We start from the raw sequence: 17,241 nt of genomic DNA, 5'->3' as shown, positions 1-17,241 counted from the left end.
AAGATCAGCCCCTCCAGGCCCTGGGAGGTGGCGACGTGCACGAAACCGTCCCTTCTGGCACTGCCCACCTGGTACAAAAGCCAGGAGCCCCTGCCCGCCCTGCTTTTGTCTTCCCTTTGGCCAGCAGGACACAGTAGGCAGGGGCCTTGCGTTTAGGCCCAGAAGGCAGGGGTCCACCGGGGGCCCCAGGCCAGCAATTGCTACCTGTCAACTTAGAGAGAGCATCTCACCCGGGGAGCCCGCTTCGGGCAGGCTGGCAGCACCCTCTTTTAGCAGACACTCGGGGTCCCCCGGCTGCAGGACAGGATGGCACCCCCGGCCGGCTCTGAGGCTTCTGCCAGAGGTAGTGGGGGGGGGGGGGGGGGGACGACTAGCGGCCAGGTGGGGCTGCCCCTGCGGCAGGTGACCGGCGGCATCCCAGCTGCCCTGACCTGGACAGCGGCTTGCAGCAAGGCGGGGCCGGGCCTCCTGAGTCTCTAATGAATATTAATGAGCCGAGGATGGCGAAAAAAATTAATCTGCCTGATCCTCCGATTGGCGCTGTGGTAACGATATGAAATCTAATTATTCGTCCCAATATTTCTAACCCTCAAACTGAGACTGACAGCCTCCCGGTAGGTTTAATGCTTATCGCTCGCAGGAGCAGCGTGCTCCCGGCATGATAAAAACACGCACGGCTTTGCTGACGCTGCAGAACCCTCGCTCTCCGTGTACTTCCCGCAACAGAGGCGGCCGTGCCCCGGTCCCACTGGGGCCGAGCGCCTGCGTGCTGCCGGCCGCCCCGCACGACAGGGCACCACTGCCCCGCACCGACTCCCAAGACGGTCTGGGGCTGCCCGACCTGGCCCTGTGCTCCTCCGCACTTACATGGGGACGGCTGGGGACAAGACCTTCCCTGGCCTCCCGGGGCTGCAGGGCCGGCCCCCACCCTGCCCCGCCGGCGCCCCGTGGAGGGGCGGACACAGCACCCGGCTGCCCAGTTACTGGTTTTCCTCCTCCCGTTTTCCCCTCCAACTCCGAGCAGCCTTGGAACAGAAGCCCCTTTCTCTGGTGCCCGAAAGCGCTGGCCTGAGGGGGGCCCTCTTCCTGACTGACCCTGCCCTGCCCATGGGCAGTGAAATGGGGTGTAAGCCCGGAGGGACGGCCTGGCCCTTCTGCCAAAACCATCGGCCTGTGCTCCCGGCTGCCTTCCCTGCACAGACGCCCCCAGGCTCGGCGCCCTGTGTCCAGCTCACCCTGGACAGGCCGTGTCCGGGTTCAGGAAGACGCCCCTCCACCCACCCTGCCTGCAGCCCCTTGGGGTCCTGCCTGTCCCTCCCTCCCGGGTCCAGGACGGCCCCACCCAGCCCTGAGATAACGGGCAGCCTCTTGAAGTTCTCTGGGTGCATCTGGGACCACTCCTTGTCTCCCCCAACAAAGAGGTCAGCGTCTGGATTCTGTGCCTGCCGATAACCATCAGAAACTCTATCTCTGCCGCATCCGCTGAGGCTGTTCCCAAACCTCGCCGCGCATCTCAGGCAGCACCGTCAGGGGGAGGTGGGGGCCATGCTCTGGCATGGGGAGGGGGCGGCCCAGCCCAGCGAGCCAGACCGCTCTGCACAAGGTCAGCGGGTTTGCCAGTCCCCCCCGGTCACTGTAGGGCAGGTCAATGGGAGGTCAGGGCTGGGGCGGGCCTGGGCTGGGCTCTGACTCAGGCCCCCACCCACCTCCTTCCTTCAGCTCATCCTGACAAGTCCTGTCTCCATCCTGCTTACCCTCCCAGAGGCAACCGCCTTTCTGTCTTTGCCTCCCCCATACCCTGCGAAGAGCCCATTTCACAGATGAGGACTGAGGCCCACAGACCTGAATGATGCCCAAGGCCATGGGAAGTGGCTGTGTGCACACAGGAATGACCCAGGGTCTGCATGATCTCTGCTTCCATCCACCCATCCATTCTGAACATTTTTTTGGTATCTGACTGCAAATTTTAGCACTGGCTGGGCTTCTAAGCCCTGGGATGTGGCAGCCACAGCTGGATCAGGGAGGGACCTGCCCAAGATCACACAGCAAACTAGTGCAGGAACCACTCTTGACCCGACTCCTGCCGAGCTCTGTGCACTCACTCTGTGTCCTTCCTGGGGTCCCATCCCCAAAGTCTTGTGAGTGTGGAAACTGCCAGGGGAGCCACCCTGGTCCCCCCTCCCACCTGCCAGTAGCCCTGGGCCTAAGAAAACCAGCCGGGAAGGGTCGTCGCACCCCACTGGTGCCCCTCTCCCTCCTTCCTCTCCAAACAGCGGAGACAAACGGCCTGGCGGCTGATAGGACGATATGGGGCGGGAGGTGCGTGGGGGAGAGAACTGGGGCCCATCAGCTGAGCTCGATAAGGGGCCCGCTGAAATGTTAGCAAAAATATTTAGACAATAACTGGAGTATCGGAAAGGCGCGCGTATCTTTAAGAAATCAATCATCACGGACGGTGTGTCTGGACACTCGGCGCCAAGGCGCAGATAGCGCCTGCTGGGGAGATAAGGGTTAATCAAGGATTTAATTCTGCAGGAGATAAAGCCCCAGCGAAAAGCAGACGAGGCTCCTTCCTCCCGCAGCTCCTCAGCAAGAGCCTCAAAGGCCACTGGCTTCCCTGGCGTTGGTCCCTCGCTCCCCTCGGACATTATCTCCCTGCCTGGAGAGAGTCTCCAGCCTCGTGCCAAGTCTCCCCAGGCCGACCTGCGCCCTGGGCCCAAGGAGGACAAAACCCTCCGAGAGGAGGAGGCTGCGGGAGGGAGGGGAGGGCCAGGCGGGGACGTGGCTGGGACCTGTCCCTACGGAGCCTGCAGGGGTCTGGGGTTGGGCAGACGTGGGGTGCAGTGCTCCCTCTGCTATCGGATCCCGGTCATTTTAGCGTCATTCAACCTATCGGAGCCTCAGTTTCCTCATCTGTAAAATGGGGAGCTGCCTCGTATGCTGTAGGGGAGGAAGACCAGGGTCTGTGCGTGAGGATGGGCACACCTCAATGTGTGTGTGTGTGTGTGGCGGGGGGGGGGGGGTCTGGAGCATACACGTCCATCCTGGAAGGGACTGACTGTCCCCAGAGGAGGGACCAGAGGACAGAGGAGCAGGCCACACTCAGCCACACCCCTTTATCTTGTCATAGCTTATGAGAACTCAGAGCCCAGGATGGGGGGGCTCCCAGCCCACCTACTCCTCCTTCCAACTTAACTGCTCCTCCGTAGCCTGTGCTCTGAAAAGTCAACTTCTGCTTGTATGCCTCCAGTGATCGGGAGCTCACTGCCTCAAGAGACTGCTCTGAACACCGTAGCTTCTGTCCACTTAGTGGAACCCCAGCCAGGCGCCTTTTACGGAGCCAACATTGACCTCGGAGCTTCCGCTGCATTCTCCCTGCTTGAGCCCTGGGACAAGAGGGTCATCCGTCCCGCGGGGCGGCTGGCCATACTGCCCGCCAAGCAAGCCATGCCCTGTGCTGGGTGCCACGTGCACATGGTCTCGTGGAATCTGCACGGCTGCCCCGGGAGCTTCACGGACAAGCCGCGGCTCTGCCCGCCCACCCTCTCCTCTGTGGGGGGTCGGAGGGTCTGCAGGCTCAGGCCTCCAGGACCCTTCAGGGCCTCCCTGTGTCCCCACCGAGGTCCCAAAGGCTGAGGAAGCAGAAGCTCAAAGAGGACAGGAGCCTGCCCGGGAGCGAAATAGCTATGAGGAAGGAGACCTTGGGATGTGGACCCTACGCCACGGGGATGGTCTGGCCACGCAGCCGGGAGCCCTTGGTCCTGGGCCAGCATCCGTTTCTCCGAGCACGGCCGCTGGGCTGTGCCGGGCGGTGTGGGTGGCCCAGGGGGCCTCAGCTTGGGGGAGCTGCTCCAACCTCCTGAGGCCAGGCCCCAGCTCAAGAGCCTGACTCGGGGGTGGGGTGGGGGCTGTGGACGGTGGTCTGAGGGTCTGCAGCTGGAAACCCTGCCTGCGGCCCCCCGCCTGCCCGGCGGACACGCTGCAGGCCGAGTTCCCGGGGCCCGGGTTTCTGTGGCTGAGAAACAGGGGCTCTGACTCCCAGGCTGGAGCCGGACAGGGTAGTCAGGGCGGCGTTTGACCTCGAGGTATGTGGGTCCCCTCCCAGCCGTGCCGCTGCCTGCGGACAACACGGAGGCCAGCCAGAGGCCCACACTCGGGGCCTGGGGACCGGGAGGCCCAGCACTGCGGGGCACCTGGCAGCCAGGGTGTGCCTGGATCAGATCACACCCGAATGCAGCTTCGGGAACCAAAAAGGGCAATGGCCGCACGTTGGGTTCCTTGAGCCTGGGCTTGAGGGGACCGACCCAGGGCGCCTCCAGGCCTTTTAGACGAGTGGCAATAGGGCTCGGAGGTGTTTCTTGAGCAGTGGCACGGCCGGGCCCCTCCTGGTTCCCGTCACACCCATGCTGCCCATTCTGCTGCCCCCAACGTACTTAATCGGCCCGCACATCCGTGCCCTTTCCTAACCAAAACGTATATATATATATTTTTTAAGTAGGCTCCACACCCAATTCAGGCCCGGACTCACGACCCTGAGATTAAGACCTGAGCTGAGAACGGGGCGCCTGGGTGGTTCAGTCTGTTAAGCATCTGGCTCTCGATTGTGGCTCAGAGCACCATATCACGGTTTGTGAGTTCGAGCCCCGCGTCGGGCCTGCTTGGGATTCTTTCTCTCTCCCTCTCTCTGCCCCTCCCCTGCTCACTCTCTCTGTCTCCCAAAATAAATAAATACACTTGAAAAAAAAAAATAGACCTGAGTTGAGATCAAGAGTCGGATGGAAGCTTAACTGACCACGCCACCCAGCGCCCCTGAAATGTATTTAAAGGGAGCCTTTGTGTCCCTGCAGGAAGACGCAGGCGACAAGACCCAGGGGGGCCACCTGGTTACAGACGGAGGTCAGAAAGCGCAGGGAGGCAAGGACACCAGGGCACCAGAGGCACCCTCGGCTGTCGTGGGGAGGACCCAGGGGAAAACGTGCATCGCGGCCTCTGCCGCAGGGGTCCCCCGGCTGCGACAGAAGCGGCTCACGTGCCCCGCCCACAAAGGCCAGGCCCGGATCCCCACTCGGTTCCTTGTTGCCTCCCCAAGTTCAAACACCAGCTTCTCCCTCTGTTTTGCCAACCTCTACTCATCCATCAAGGGCCCACGCGAAGAACCCCTCCTCCAGGAAGCCTCCCCTGCGCTCCTTCCCGCCTTCCTGGTCCCAGTGTCTCAGCTCCCCATCTCCGACGCACCGCACACAGAGTGGCAGGTGTTCCCGGGCTGGAATGTAGCCTGGACTCAGCTCCCGGGGGACAAGGGGTCTGTGCCCCGGGCCGGACTCTGCCCTGCAGCTGGTGGCTGGGCTGGGGGGGGGCCGGGGCTCCTTACCGGTTGCACCTGCCCAGGGGACGAGGCTCTGCTCTGGATGTTCCCGCGGAAGGGGCCCCAGGACAGCCCCTCGGCCAGGCTGCGTCGAGCCCGCACGCACCTCTGCCCGTCCTGTAGCACCGGCTCCAGCTCGTCTGTGGGGAGAAACACGGGGGCTGTGAGGCGGGCCCAGTGGAGGGGACCACCCGGCCCCGCCATCCAGCCAGGTGCAGTCCCGCTCTGCAGCCCCCCAGTCCCCACGAGGAGCGGCTGGGGCGGCGGGGGGGGGGGAGGGAGGAGGGGCTGCAGGGCAGAGGAGGGAGGCGGCCCTGGGGCCGGGGGGGCCTGAGCTCCCCGGGGGGCCGGCCAGCCTCTGCAGCAGGCCCTTGCCTGGGAGACAGCTAGGGGCAGGACGGGGTTCCTGAGCCGCACCGGAGCATGCGTGTCTCACGCAGCCCAGGGCACTGCCGGCCAGCTTTCCCGGGCCGGGGACGCGATCCCTGCTGCTTCCGCCAGAGACGGTGCAGAGCAGAGGACGTGACGTCCACGAGGCTTGCCCCCGTCCCTCCATACGGTCCTCCCAGCCCCGCCCCCATGGGATTGAGCCCCCCCAGATCCACAGAGCAAGCCTGTGCGGGCAGCTGTGGAAATGCGGGGCCTCGATTTCCACACCTCTGAGACGGGGACCCCAATACTTCCTTCTTCCTGGGGCCGCGCGAGGCTGGGCCGCGTGAGTCTACTGACACCCTTAGCACAGGGTCCACAGCGGGGAAACCAAGTCAAAGCACCGAGCTCTCCCCCCAAAGGCTCAGCAAAGCCAGAATCTGCACCTGAGTGGCCCTGATGCTGGCTCCGCTCACTCCTGGCAGATCAGCAGGGACAGGGACTGGTGGGGACCCACAAATGCTGCTGCCCCCGCGCCCCAACTTCAAACAGTGGTTTCTTCCTCTGCCAACTCCTACTCATTCATCAAGGGGCCACCTGCTTTCTGGAAAGGTCTGGGCGCTGAGTCTTGCTACCTCTCTGCGTGGTCTCCCTGAGCTGAGGGTGTGGACGCTCGGGGGCTGATGCCGCCCATGCCACAGGGCTGGGGGTGCAAACGCTCCGGGCTCCCGCAGCTCCCGTGGCCCCGGCGGTGGCTCCCGCGGCACTTGGTGCACGGCCCCCCCGCCGGATTCTGTTACATTTATACAGACAGATGGGCCTCTGTTGTGAGCCCCTGAGACCGTCATTCTCACTCGGGCAGGACTGCGATTTGGCCCGGCCTCGCTGCACAGGCCACATGACTTTCCGTAGCGGCCGAATGTCGGCCCCCAGAAGATACATCCACCAGGAACCTGTGCACGTGCCCTGATTTGGAAAAAGGGTCTGTGCAGATGTGATCAGGTCAGGAGCTCAAGATGAGACCATCCTGGATTATCTGATGGGACCCTAAATCCAATGACAAATGTCCTTATAAATGACACACAAGAGACAGGGAAGAGGGCCCCATGAGGACAGGCAGGGACCAGAGTGATGGGTCGGGAGGAAGCTGCACCTGGGGCCCCGGGAACTGTGAGGGGCAGGAAGGACCCTCCCCTGGAGCCTCCGGAGGGAGCGTGGCCCAGGCACACCTTGGCTGGGGGCTTCTGGCCCCAGTGCTGGGAGAGAGCAGATGTCTGATGTTTTAAGGCCCCAAGGTTGTACACACTTGTCAGGGCCACCCTGGGAGACCGACGCCTGGCACGTTACCTGCCCGCCCAGGGCCTCGGTGTCCTCCCAGGACAAGGGGCCGGGGGTGGGCGTGCCCTCGGAGTGCCGTCCCTTCCCAGATCCCACACACTCTGCCCGGGAAGGCCGGGCTGTCTTGTGCCTCGGATGCCGTCCGGGCTGCCTGGGCCCACAGAGGCTTCACGTGGCCTGGCCTGGTCCCCAAGCGAGCGCTGCGGCCGCGGCCCCACTTCCTGGAGCCCCGATCAGGCAGGCTGTGGCCTTAATGGGCCCGATTATCAGATAACTGCCAGCCTAATGGCAGAGATAACGTGTAAATACGCCAGGAGGCCCGGCTAAAACGTTCTAAGTGGGTTCTTGTCTTCCCCGGGGCAGATAACATGGCAGGGGACCAGGATGAGGCCGAGGAGGCCGGCACCCCTTTACCAGCCCCCCAGAGAGGGGGGCAGAGGCTGGCACTGTCACTTTGCAGCTCGCCCATGAGGGGCCGTGTCCCTTGCAGACCCGCCCAGGACACCTGGGTCCCAGCCCAGGGCTCTGCCCACAGCCCACCCCCTCCCTGGCCCCGCGGGGCCCGTCCTCAGGGGCAGGGGTGTGTCTGGCCAGCACAAAGTCACCCACCCCTGCTCAAACACTCCTACGAAGTCGGTTGTCTCCTAACATCCCCCACACGGACAAGGATGCTGGGGCCCCAAGAGGCCACATGGCTGGCAGGAGGATGCCCCCTGTATCCTGGGCATACTGGATCTCCGGTCCCCCCTGCTGGCCAGCCCTCAGGGGACGGCATGTGTGAGGGAGGGATGGGGAGTACAAGGCCGCCTAAAGGTGAGCTCGCCGGGCACTCACTTTTCCATCCACTCTTCCGTCAAGCCGTCCGATGGGTCAGAGCCCACGAGGCATGAGCCTGTGCCCCGCACCCCTGCTCCCCTACTCGTGGCAGCGGGTCAAGGGGGAATCGTCCAGAATCCCGACGCGGCCTGCCCGTATCCAGACGGCCAGAAACCGCTGGTCGGCCTGCGCGTGGGCTCTGAACCTCCATGCCTCTCTGGACCTCCCTTCTGCCGGGACCACAGACAAGACAGGGATGCCCCTGTCAGTGTCTAGAACATCTGAAACATCCTGGCCTTGTGGGGCACTGAGCTCCCCCCTCCCCCCGACGACGCCTTCCACCCGAGGCTGACGGCCCCCCTTCCCGTGGGAGGAAGAACTCGGGAACCAGCACGTGGGTGGCCGGCCTGGGGGTCCCCGAGGGCAGAGGAAGCGTGGGGGCGACCTGGCTTCCCGGGCTGTCCCTGGCTGGTCACACCTGCACAGTCCCGAGGTTTCTCCCTCGGGGCCCCGAGCCCTGGCAGCAATGGAGGAAAGGAGCAGAGCCAGGGTGCCTCCGCACCCCGCCCACCGGGCACCCACAGGCCAACAGCCATGCTCCCTAATCGGAGCCTCAGGGCCGGCAGGCCGAGCCTCCCAGATAACAGCGTGGCTGGCGTTTCCCACGGCAGCCGGTCCATCTTTGGGTATCATGCACCGCCAGAGGGTGGGCTGGCTCCCGATAAAGGGTGCCATTCTGCATGCCTGAGGGCAGAACCCACCACTCAGGGCTTGCTGGGGGCTGGTCAAGGCCTGGGAGAGGTGAGGCGGCCAGGGAATGGGGAAACCTGGGCTGGGGATAGGGCAACGGTCACCATAAAAACCCACCTCCCTGGTTCGGGGAGGCTGGTTCTGAGGGGCCGAGCATTTGCAGGGTGATGAGGAAGTGCACAACCTGTGCAACTGTACACGGTGGCCCTGGTGACGTTCAACATCCATGTGCTCAGATAACTTATTTCCAGCAAACGGTTCCTGTCCAACCCCTTGCGTAGCTGAGAGAGGGCCAAGCGGTATCAGAGCCCAGTTAGCATCCGCCAGAGACCCTCTCTGAGCAGAAGTAAACCTGCATCAGAAAACATCGGGGGGAGGGGCGCCTGGGTGGCTCAGTCGGTTGGGTGGCCGACTTCGGCTCGGGTCACGATCTCGCAGTCTGTGAGTTCGAGCCCCGCGTCGGGCTCTGTGCGGACAGCTCAGAGCCTGGAGCCTGTTTCAGATTCTGTGTCTCCCTCTCTCTGACCCTCCCCGTTCATGCTCTGTCTCTCTCTGTCTCAAAAATAAATAAACGTTAAAAAAATTAAAAAAAAAACAAACCAAAAACGTTTAAAAAAATTAAAAAAAAAACCAAAAACGTCGGGGGGAGGGGTACCTATTCCTGGCCCAGAGTGAATAAAAGTATAAATGAGTGAGGGCAAGGGGCCTCAGGGTTGGGAGGCACTGAGCCGGGGGGGAGGAGCTGGCAGGAAGATGGACAGGCAGGAAAACACGGTTATTTTTAAACAGCCTCTACGACAGCCGGAGGACCCGTGGCAGCCACGGAGGCGGCTCCCAACCACACCCACAGGGACCTGGGGCCATGAGCACCCAAGCCGCACCGCAGGCTCTGGCTGCAGGGGGCACAGAACCCTGGTCTCTGGAATCCTGGCTCAGCGCTCAGTCACGCCCGGGGCAGGCACAGCCTCTGCCCTCTGGGTCTCTCGGGAGACGCGAGCGGTGACAGCCGTGAGGGTGGGCCAGCTGGAGCGGGCTTCCAGGTGGAGGTGTCCTCCTTCCCGGCAGCCTCCTGTGATCCCTGTTTCTCCCGGGCTCCGGAGCAGCGGGGCTGAGCGGGACAGAGACACCAGCTCCAGCTAGGTCCTGGCCATGACCTTCCGGCTCTCTGTGCCTTGGCTTCCATCCCCTCGGCTAGAGACGAGGGTGATCCCAACACGGTTCCCGGCCCCCGCTCGGCGGGCCTTAACCAAGGGCTTGGGACAGTTGGCAGGCAGTCCTTCCCGCCACACTGGAGTTCCTCCCCCCCGTGTACAGAGGGGTAATCGAGGCTCAGAGGGGTTAAGCTACTGGCTCAAGGCACGGGACAGGGAGGGGAGATGTGACCCGGAGCCCCAGCCGTGCTCACGGCCAGGGCCTTGACACCCTGCTCTGGCGGGATGCAGACAGCGGGAGCTCGTGGCGGGCCAGCCCCTCCCTGTCCTGTCCTGTCCTGTGGTCGACTCTTCCCGCTGTGTCCTCAGTTTCCCCTTCTGTAACGGTCTCCCCCCGTGGGGGTCAGGCTGTCACTACAGACACAGCATCAGGACAAAGGCTAATTCATCCTGGCAAACAACCCACACACGTTATTTCCAGAACAAACACGCCGCACGGGGATTCAATTTCGCCCCCCAAGCGTCTGTGAGGAACCAGAGGAGAGGATTCAGCCTCTGCATACTTATATAATTTAAGTGTCTGCTTAGGTCTCAAAGCCCTCTGACGGCATCCCCGGGGGACAAAGGAGGCCGGCTCGGGATCCGCTTCTGGGGGCCTGGCGGAGGGGGTGGCCGGGTGACAGAACTGAGGTCTGGGCCCCAGCCCTGCCTCACGCCCCAGAGCCCTCGCGGTCAGCCTCAACAGCGTGCACGGTGCACGAGGAGGCCCCGGTCTCTCCGTCCTGCGGAAGCAGCCCAGAGGGCGCGGGGTCCCACGGGGGCACAGCCACCCTGCCCGGACCGGACCCGACGTCCTTTCCGACGGGAGAGCCAGGGCTCCCGCCTAGACTGTGTGGCTTCAGGACCTACAGGTCTCAGCCCCCGCCACCACCCCCCCCCCCCCCCCCACCCCAGAGGCTGGCTCGTGGCTCTGACTCGGGGCAGCCCTGCGGTTCGTGGGAGTATCTGAGCTTGGGGGCTGCCCCTGCACCCCACCGGCTGGCTGTTCCTTCCAGGAGCCAAACTGTGCTCGTGCTGCCGGCTGGTGGCTTCCAGAGCACAAAGTCCAGCGGCCCCACGGGCCCCGCCCTGCACGGTGGGCTCTGGGGCCGCACGAGGGCCCAGGGTCACCGCCAGCGCTCACCGATCTAACCCGCCCGTCGCCGGGCCCCGCCCTGTGGCTCCCACGGGCCAGCTGGCCCCAGCTTCATCGGGAGCGGCCCTATCTCAGGGATCGCGCTGTTTGCCTTTGATAAAAGTCAAAAAAAAGGGAGAGAAAAAGAGGGAGAGGGAGCGGAAGAAAGCTCCAGGGGCCGGCTGGCCCCACCCTGTGGGGTTCTAGAAGTCTCCACGGGCGTGGGCCCAGAGCGGGGCAGGCTGGGAGGCCGTGTGTACTTCCAACACGTCCCATACCGACATGGAAACCAGGCCCAGAGAGGGCGAGGGACTCTCTCAAGGTCACACGGCAGGCCGGGGCCAACGGGGGCGAGTGGGGCGGTGCGGGGTGAGGCGAGCCGGCCTCTGTCCCCCCGGGCCTGGGCCTGGCTGGCACAGGCTGTCCCCCAGCGAGGAGCCAGGCAGGCCTCCTGCTCGCACGCTCGCACAGACGTGCTCCCTGGATGCCCAGGGCCTGGAGCATCGGGCTAGCGGCCTGGGCCAAGGTCACTGGCTGTGAAGGCCAGTCCCTTCTCTGCCCCCAACTGAACCCTCCTGACTGGGAAGGCCCTGAGCTCGGAGGCCGGTGAGGTGCTAGAAAGACAGAGAGGTCGGGTGACTCCCCCTCCTGCCTCACGGGGCCACCGCTGTCTAGGCTGTCCCCACGCGGCCACTGTCGCCCTCCAGGCTCTGTCCCCATACGGCTACCACCGCCCTCCAGGCTCTGTCCCCACGCGGCCACCACCGCCTTCCAGGCTCTGCCCCACGCGGCCACCACCATCCAGACTGTCCCCACACGGCCACCGCCATCCAGGCTCTGTCCCAACATGGCCACTGCCACCGTCCGGGCTCTGTCCCCACAAGGCCACTGTCGCCATCCAGGCTCTGTCCCCACGCGGCCACTGCCCTCCAGGCTCTGTCCCCACACGGCCACCGCCGCCGTCCAGGCCCTGTCCCAACATGGCCACTGCCATCCAGGCTGTCCCCACGTGGCTACTGCCACCCTCCAGGCTCTGTCTCCACACGGCCACCACCGCCCTCCAGGCTCTGCCCCACGCGGCCACCACCATCCAGACTGTCCCCACACGGCCACCGCCACCATCCAGGCTGTCCCCACACGGCCACCACCATCCAGGCTCTGTCCCAACATGTCCACTGCCATCCAGGCTGTCCCCACGTGGCTACTGCTGTCCAGGCTCTGTCCCCATGCAGCCACCGCCCTCCAGGCCCTGTCCCCACACGGCCACCACCGCCTTCCAGGCCCTGTCCCCACACGGCCACCACCGCCTTCCAGGCTCTGCCCCACGCGGCCACCATCCAGACTGTCCCCACACGGCCACCGCCGCCATCCAGGCTGTCCCCACACGGCCACCACCGCCCTCCAGGCCCTGTCCCCACATGGCCACCACCATCCAGGCTCTGTCCCAACATGGCCACTGCCATCCAGGCTGTCCCCACGTGGCTACTGCCGTCCAGGCTCTGTCCCCATGCGGCCACCGCCCTCCAGGCCCTGTCCCCACACGGCCACCACCACCTTCCAGGCTCTGCCCCACGTGGCCACCGCCATCCAGGCTCTGTCCCCACGTGGCCACTGCCACCGTCCAGGCTCTGTCCCCACACGGCCACCGCCCTCCAGGCTCTGTCCCCTCTGCAGCTTTAGCAGCTGACCATGGACCTGCCCTTCTGGAACAGAGCTGCCTTGGGGGGGGGGGCAGGAGACTGACCCCTATTAACCCGGCTGAGCCCCGGGGGCTCGAGAGCCTGGTTTGTATCCCACCACGGCCCCCTCCCAGCTGGACGGGTCACTTCCCTCTCAGCCCTCGGCTATTCCTTACGCGAAATGGGGGTGGGGGGAAGAGTCCCCGCCTCACAGGTCAGCACAAGGCAAGGTGCTTCCAGCCAGGCCGCCAGAGTCCCACATGACGCCGGCGGGGCTCTGCCCCTCCGGGGGTCGCCACTCCTAAGACACATGCTACCAGCACCGCTCTCAGCGGTGACGGAACCTCCAGCAGCACCACAGGGCCCCCAGTCCCTGCCTCCGAGCCCGCATGGGACAGTGGGACCCAGCGGCAGCCACCGCCAGTGGCTCGCCGGGACACCCTCGGCCCCCGGCGCGTTGGGAGATCTGGGGCCTGTACCTGCCTGTTGGGAGGGCAGAGCCTGGTGACCCGGGAACACCAAGCAGGGGCCGCATGGAGGGCCCCCTCCTGGACGGCCCTGCTCGTGTGCAATCCTCCTGTGCTCCGGCTGGAGGAGACCAGGTCCCCATCGGCTTCTGGGAACATCTGTACCTGCTGGGGCCCACCCTGTCGGCCTGTTTTTGCTTCCTGTGTACACATGGGGCCACAAGGCCAGAGGAGGGGGACTCGGGACAGGCTGAGCTGGAGGCGAGGAAGGCACGGGGCTGTGTTCCAGCGGGTCGGCGAGGTCAAAGTACACGGTGGGCGGCCAGGGGCTCCACGGGAGGCCTGTCCCGATGCTGCCTCTCCCCAAACCCGGACACCAGCCGGAGGTGCCCACTGTCCCCTGGGACAGTGCTAAGACGCCCCCCAGGCTGCTGTCCTTCACGCCATACCACCCCGCAGGCCCCGGGAAGCGTACGCAAGCCCACAGAGACTGGGGCCCCAGGGCCAGGAGACCCAGAGCCGTGGGGCCAGCCAGCCAGCATGTGCCCTGGACCAAGCCATACCTGAATGCCACGTCGGGGAAAAAAGGGGAGAGCCTGATTCCAGCCCTCCCCGTCACCAGTGGCCATGGCACCTTTGGCCAGACCCCACCCCATCTCAGGCCCCAGGATCCCATCTGTGAATTATGGGGACACGGTGTTGGGGAACAACGGCGGGGTCGGTCTCCCCTTGCCAGTTGACAAAAGCAAGACTTGGAAAAGCTGAGGGACTGTCCGAGGTCACAGAGCCCAGGTCCCTCGGACCCCAACCTAGGCCGCGTGTCCTCACTCACAGTGGATCTGGAACGTCAGGTGGCCGGGACACCCCTGATGCGGGATGCTGGGATGCCCCGGCAGATCTGGAAGCACGGCCGTGGCCCCATTTCACAGGTGGGAGCAGCGAGGCTGAGCGGGGCAGAAGACAATCCCTGTGTCCAGGCAGTGGCCCCACGGCATTTAGTACGGCCACGGTGGAAGGCATCATCTGACGTGTGCTGCTGTCTGCCAGGCACGACAGGGCGAGGGGGCCACACACACACACGCGATCACTTGAGGTCTCGACAGATTAGTGGCTCCTGGGGATCCCGGGTGAGGGTTTCCACCCTGCCTCCGGCCCCGGTGACCCCACAGAGCATCCCCGGAAGGTGCAGACCGCTGTGGGAGGGCCAGGGTCTGGGGAGAGGCAGCCAGGAGGCCCAGGGCCTGTGAACTGAGGACGTGTATAAAAACGGGGACCAACAGCTGTCATCCTTCAGATTTCATCTACGAGCTGGGATTTCTGGCCTCATGGGGGCACCATGGCACAGCCGGACAGCTGGGCTCCGGCTCCCGCAGGGCTATGACCCCTGAGAGGGTGACCGCCTCTCCTCAGGACGACGCCCCACCCCTGCACCCGTTCCCAGGGACCTCCCTGACCCACTGCACACGGGGGCCACTCCCGGCTGCCCCCACCCCAGACCCACCACCGCTCGAGAGGGTCTCCAGCTTCTCTGCCCACGGTGGCCCCACCGGCTTCTGGGCCTGGATGCAGGTGTCCAGCATGCAGAGGCCCTTCCTTCTCTCCCCAGCCGGAGGTTTTCAAAGGGTCTCAAGCCCAGAACCTCCCTTCCTAAGGTGGTCACAGGGGGCCAGGCTGGAGGGGGTGGGTTTCCAGAGCTCGGACCCTGAGGCCTCTCTCTCCCCTTGGCACGGGGCCTACCTGCCAGGAGGCGACGGCGGCCTGCCCAGCCCACACCTGCCCGAGGTGCGTTTGCCACTGGACGTGGGCCTATGCCACTGGGCGTGGCGCCATTTGTCCCAACCCTCCTCCTGCCGCCAAGCACTGCTCAGCGGCTGGGTCACGTGGGGCTGGCCCGAGCCCTGGGGGAGCTGGCGGGCAGGCGGCGTCCCTGGGAGCCACACAGAGGGGGCTGGTGGGCCCACACCACAGCCAGCTGTGCCGTGGGCCAGGGGGTGCCGGCCACGGTGCCCACCACGGGGCATGACCCCGGACGCCTGGCCGGGGACCTCCGTGTGCCTGTCCCCCATGCAGGCAGTGGGGGCGATGCCGTCGGCTACCGGCCCCTCCCTGCCTCTTGGCCTTGTCACACCCTGGACTCCTGTCACCTCTAGTGCTAGGGGTGCTGACGGTTGTGTCCTGGAGGCCCTGAGAGTGCCTGCGACCCAGTGGACACCTGTGTCTGGCTGGAAGCAGGGCCGGCGGTGGATGACCCAGAGCAGCTGAGAAGCCACAGGCCGGGGAGAAGGGGCGCCGGTCCCCCAGGGAGACACAGGGAGGCCCAGAGTGGCTGCCCACATGCCCTGGGGAGGGCCCAGCCCATCCACAAAGCTAGGGCATTGCGGGGGGGGGGGGGGGGCAGGCAAGGAGAGAGGCGGACCGGCCTAGGTCACCTGGAGCTGCCCTGGGACCACCGTGGGTCTGCACCGCCAGCCAGCATGGGGGCGGTGGCACGGATGGCAGCCCTGAGATGCTGGAGCCCCCGCCCCGCCCCCGCCCCACCCACCAGCTGGTGCCTGTGAACCTCCCGCCCTATCGCCGAAACATCGCTGGAAATTATTGATTTTTTGACACAGAACAACAGCCCATCTTTATCGGGCTGAACCCTGGCCCCAGCTAATGGTGAAGCTGGGGCCTCCTGGGATGGCCAGCGGCCCAGGGCGGGGCCTGCAGGGGCCCTTCACCACTGGGGGGGCGGGCAGCAGGCTCAGGGAGAGGGCTCCGGGGGGCCGGGAGGGGCAGAACGTCCGCGGCCATCCGGAGCAGTCCCCGCGTGGGTGGCAGGGGCCCCGCGGGCAGCTCAGAGCCAGGTCCGGGGGGGGCGGTCACAGTGGGGGCTGCCCTGAGCTCTGCTCACCCCACCTGAACCCCCAACCCGGGGCTTCTTGGGGACCTGGTTGTGCCGTCAGACCCTTCCCCCTCGGGCACGGCCAAGAGCAGCTCGTCTGGCAGGAGGAGACAGGGTGGGTGGTGGGGCCTGAGACCCCTTAGCAGTGTGCGCACCGGGCCCGACGCACCCCGCCAAGACGACCTCCGATGGACGAGGTCTCCCCTCAGCCCCGCGGGATCTGAGAACGCCGGTTTCCAGGAGCCTCGGAGTGGGAGAACTCATGGTGCCCCCAGCCTTCTTGAAAAGCCAACTGGCCTGGGTCTCTGGGCCTCAGTCTTCCCGGTTATGGAGTGGGGAGAGGCAGTCCCACCAGCTCCCGGACCCGGGTACTTTGGCCTTGGGAGACCCTGAGGCCCGAGCGCTGGGGCGGGGGTCCCTGGCTCTCCCCTGCCCCGCCTCATCCTGGCAGCGGGCTGGAAGCAGGATGTGTGATAAGGTAAAGAAAATACCTCCTGTGCAAACAGCTTATCTGGCTCCTATCGGTGTCCTGGCCCCTGCCCCCTGTTTTTCCAGGGGCCGACGCCACCGGGGGCCCTTCCTTCCCGTCCAGCCTCCAGCTCACCACCTCCTGGCCTCTGGCCTGGCCACGCACCCCGTTCCCTGCCTAGGCCGGGGAGCGGCCAGGGGTCCGGGCCCGGCCTCTCCTCTGTGAACTGAAGGGTAGGCGGGTGGGCAAGTGAGGGTCTGGGCAGAGCCAGGGTGGTCGCAGGGGTGAAGGCCGACGGGACGGCCCTCCTACCGCTGCCACTGCTGGCGGCCTGGGTGCTGCCCCCAGCCTGGCAGGTGCCTACCTCCACCCCGGGGGCGTGGCAGCAGCAGGCATGGAGGTCAGAGGTCAGCCGGCACCATGGAGAATAAGACGCTGCCACCACCCGTGGCCCGGAGAGCCCTCAGGGGTTACAGAGATCCTTCCAGAAAAGGCAGCCTCCTGTCCGCCCCGCCCACAAAGGAGGCACTCACAAGAGGAGGGCCTGGGCCTGCCCTGCGCAGGAACCCCTGACACCTGCCTTCACAGCACTGATCGCCTCGCCCTCAACCCCGCCCCCCTGCAGCACAGGCGTGGTTATTCTCCTCCTCACAGACGAGACCAAGGGTCAGAGCGGACCCGGCCACACAGCGAGGCGGGTGACGGAGTTCAAACCCAGAGGTCTGACCCCATCCAGGCCTCCGTCTTTCAGGCCCCTTGAAGGGGAGGCAGGGAAGAAG

The 17,241-nt window shown here is 65.2% G+C and overlaps 1 protein-coding gene across 2 annotated transcripts in view; it reads right to left on the bottom strand.

The window, feature by feature from the left end:
- Positions 1-17,241, bottom strand: part of ZFPM1 (zinc finger protein, FOG family member 1) — a 66,124-nt gene that overhangs the window by 9,173 nt on the left and 39,710 nt on the right. The window contains exons 1-2 of one of the 2 annotated variants that reach the window (XM_058706303.1): positions 16,827-16,936; positions 5,372-5,505 (exon numbers count right to left, since the gene is read on the bottom strand). Coding sequence is in view for 1 of the 2 variants with exons in the window: in XM_058706302.1 (XP_058562285.1) it covers positions 5,372-5,505 (134 nt within the window). In the remaining variant the exon portion in view is untranslated. Of the gene's footprint in view, positions 1-5,371; positions 5,506-16,826; positions 16,937-17,241 lie in introns of those variants that run through there. The other variant, XM_058706302.1, reaches the window with a different exon arrangement.

The sequence above is a fragment of the Neofelis nebulosa genome, chromosome 17 (genome assembly GCF_028018385.1).
Source record: "Neofelis nebulosa isolate mNeoNeb1 chromosome 17, mNeoNeb1.pri, whole genome shotgun sequence".
Lineage (NCBI taxonomy): Eukaryota > Metazoa > Chordata > Mammalia > Carnivora > Felidae > Neofelis > Neofelis nebulosa.
Note: the sequence above shows the minus strand (reverse complement) of the source record. Positions and strands in the feature narration are given on the sequence as shown.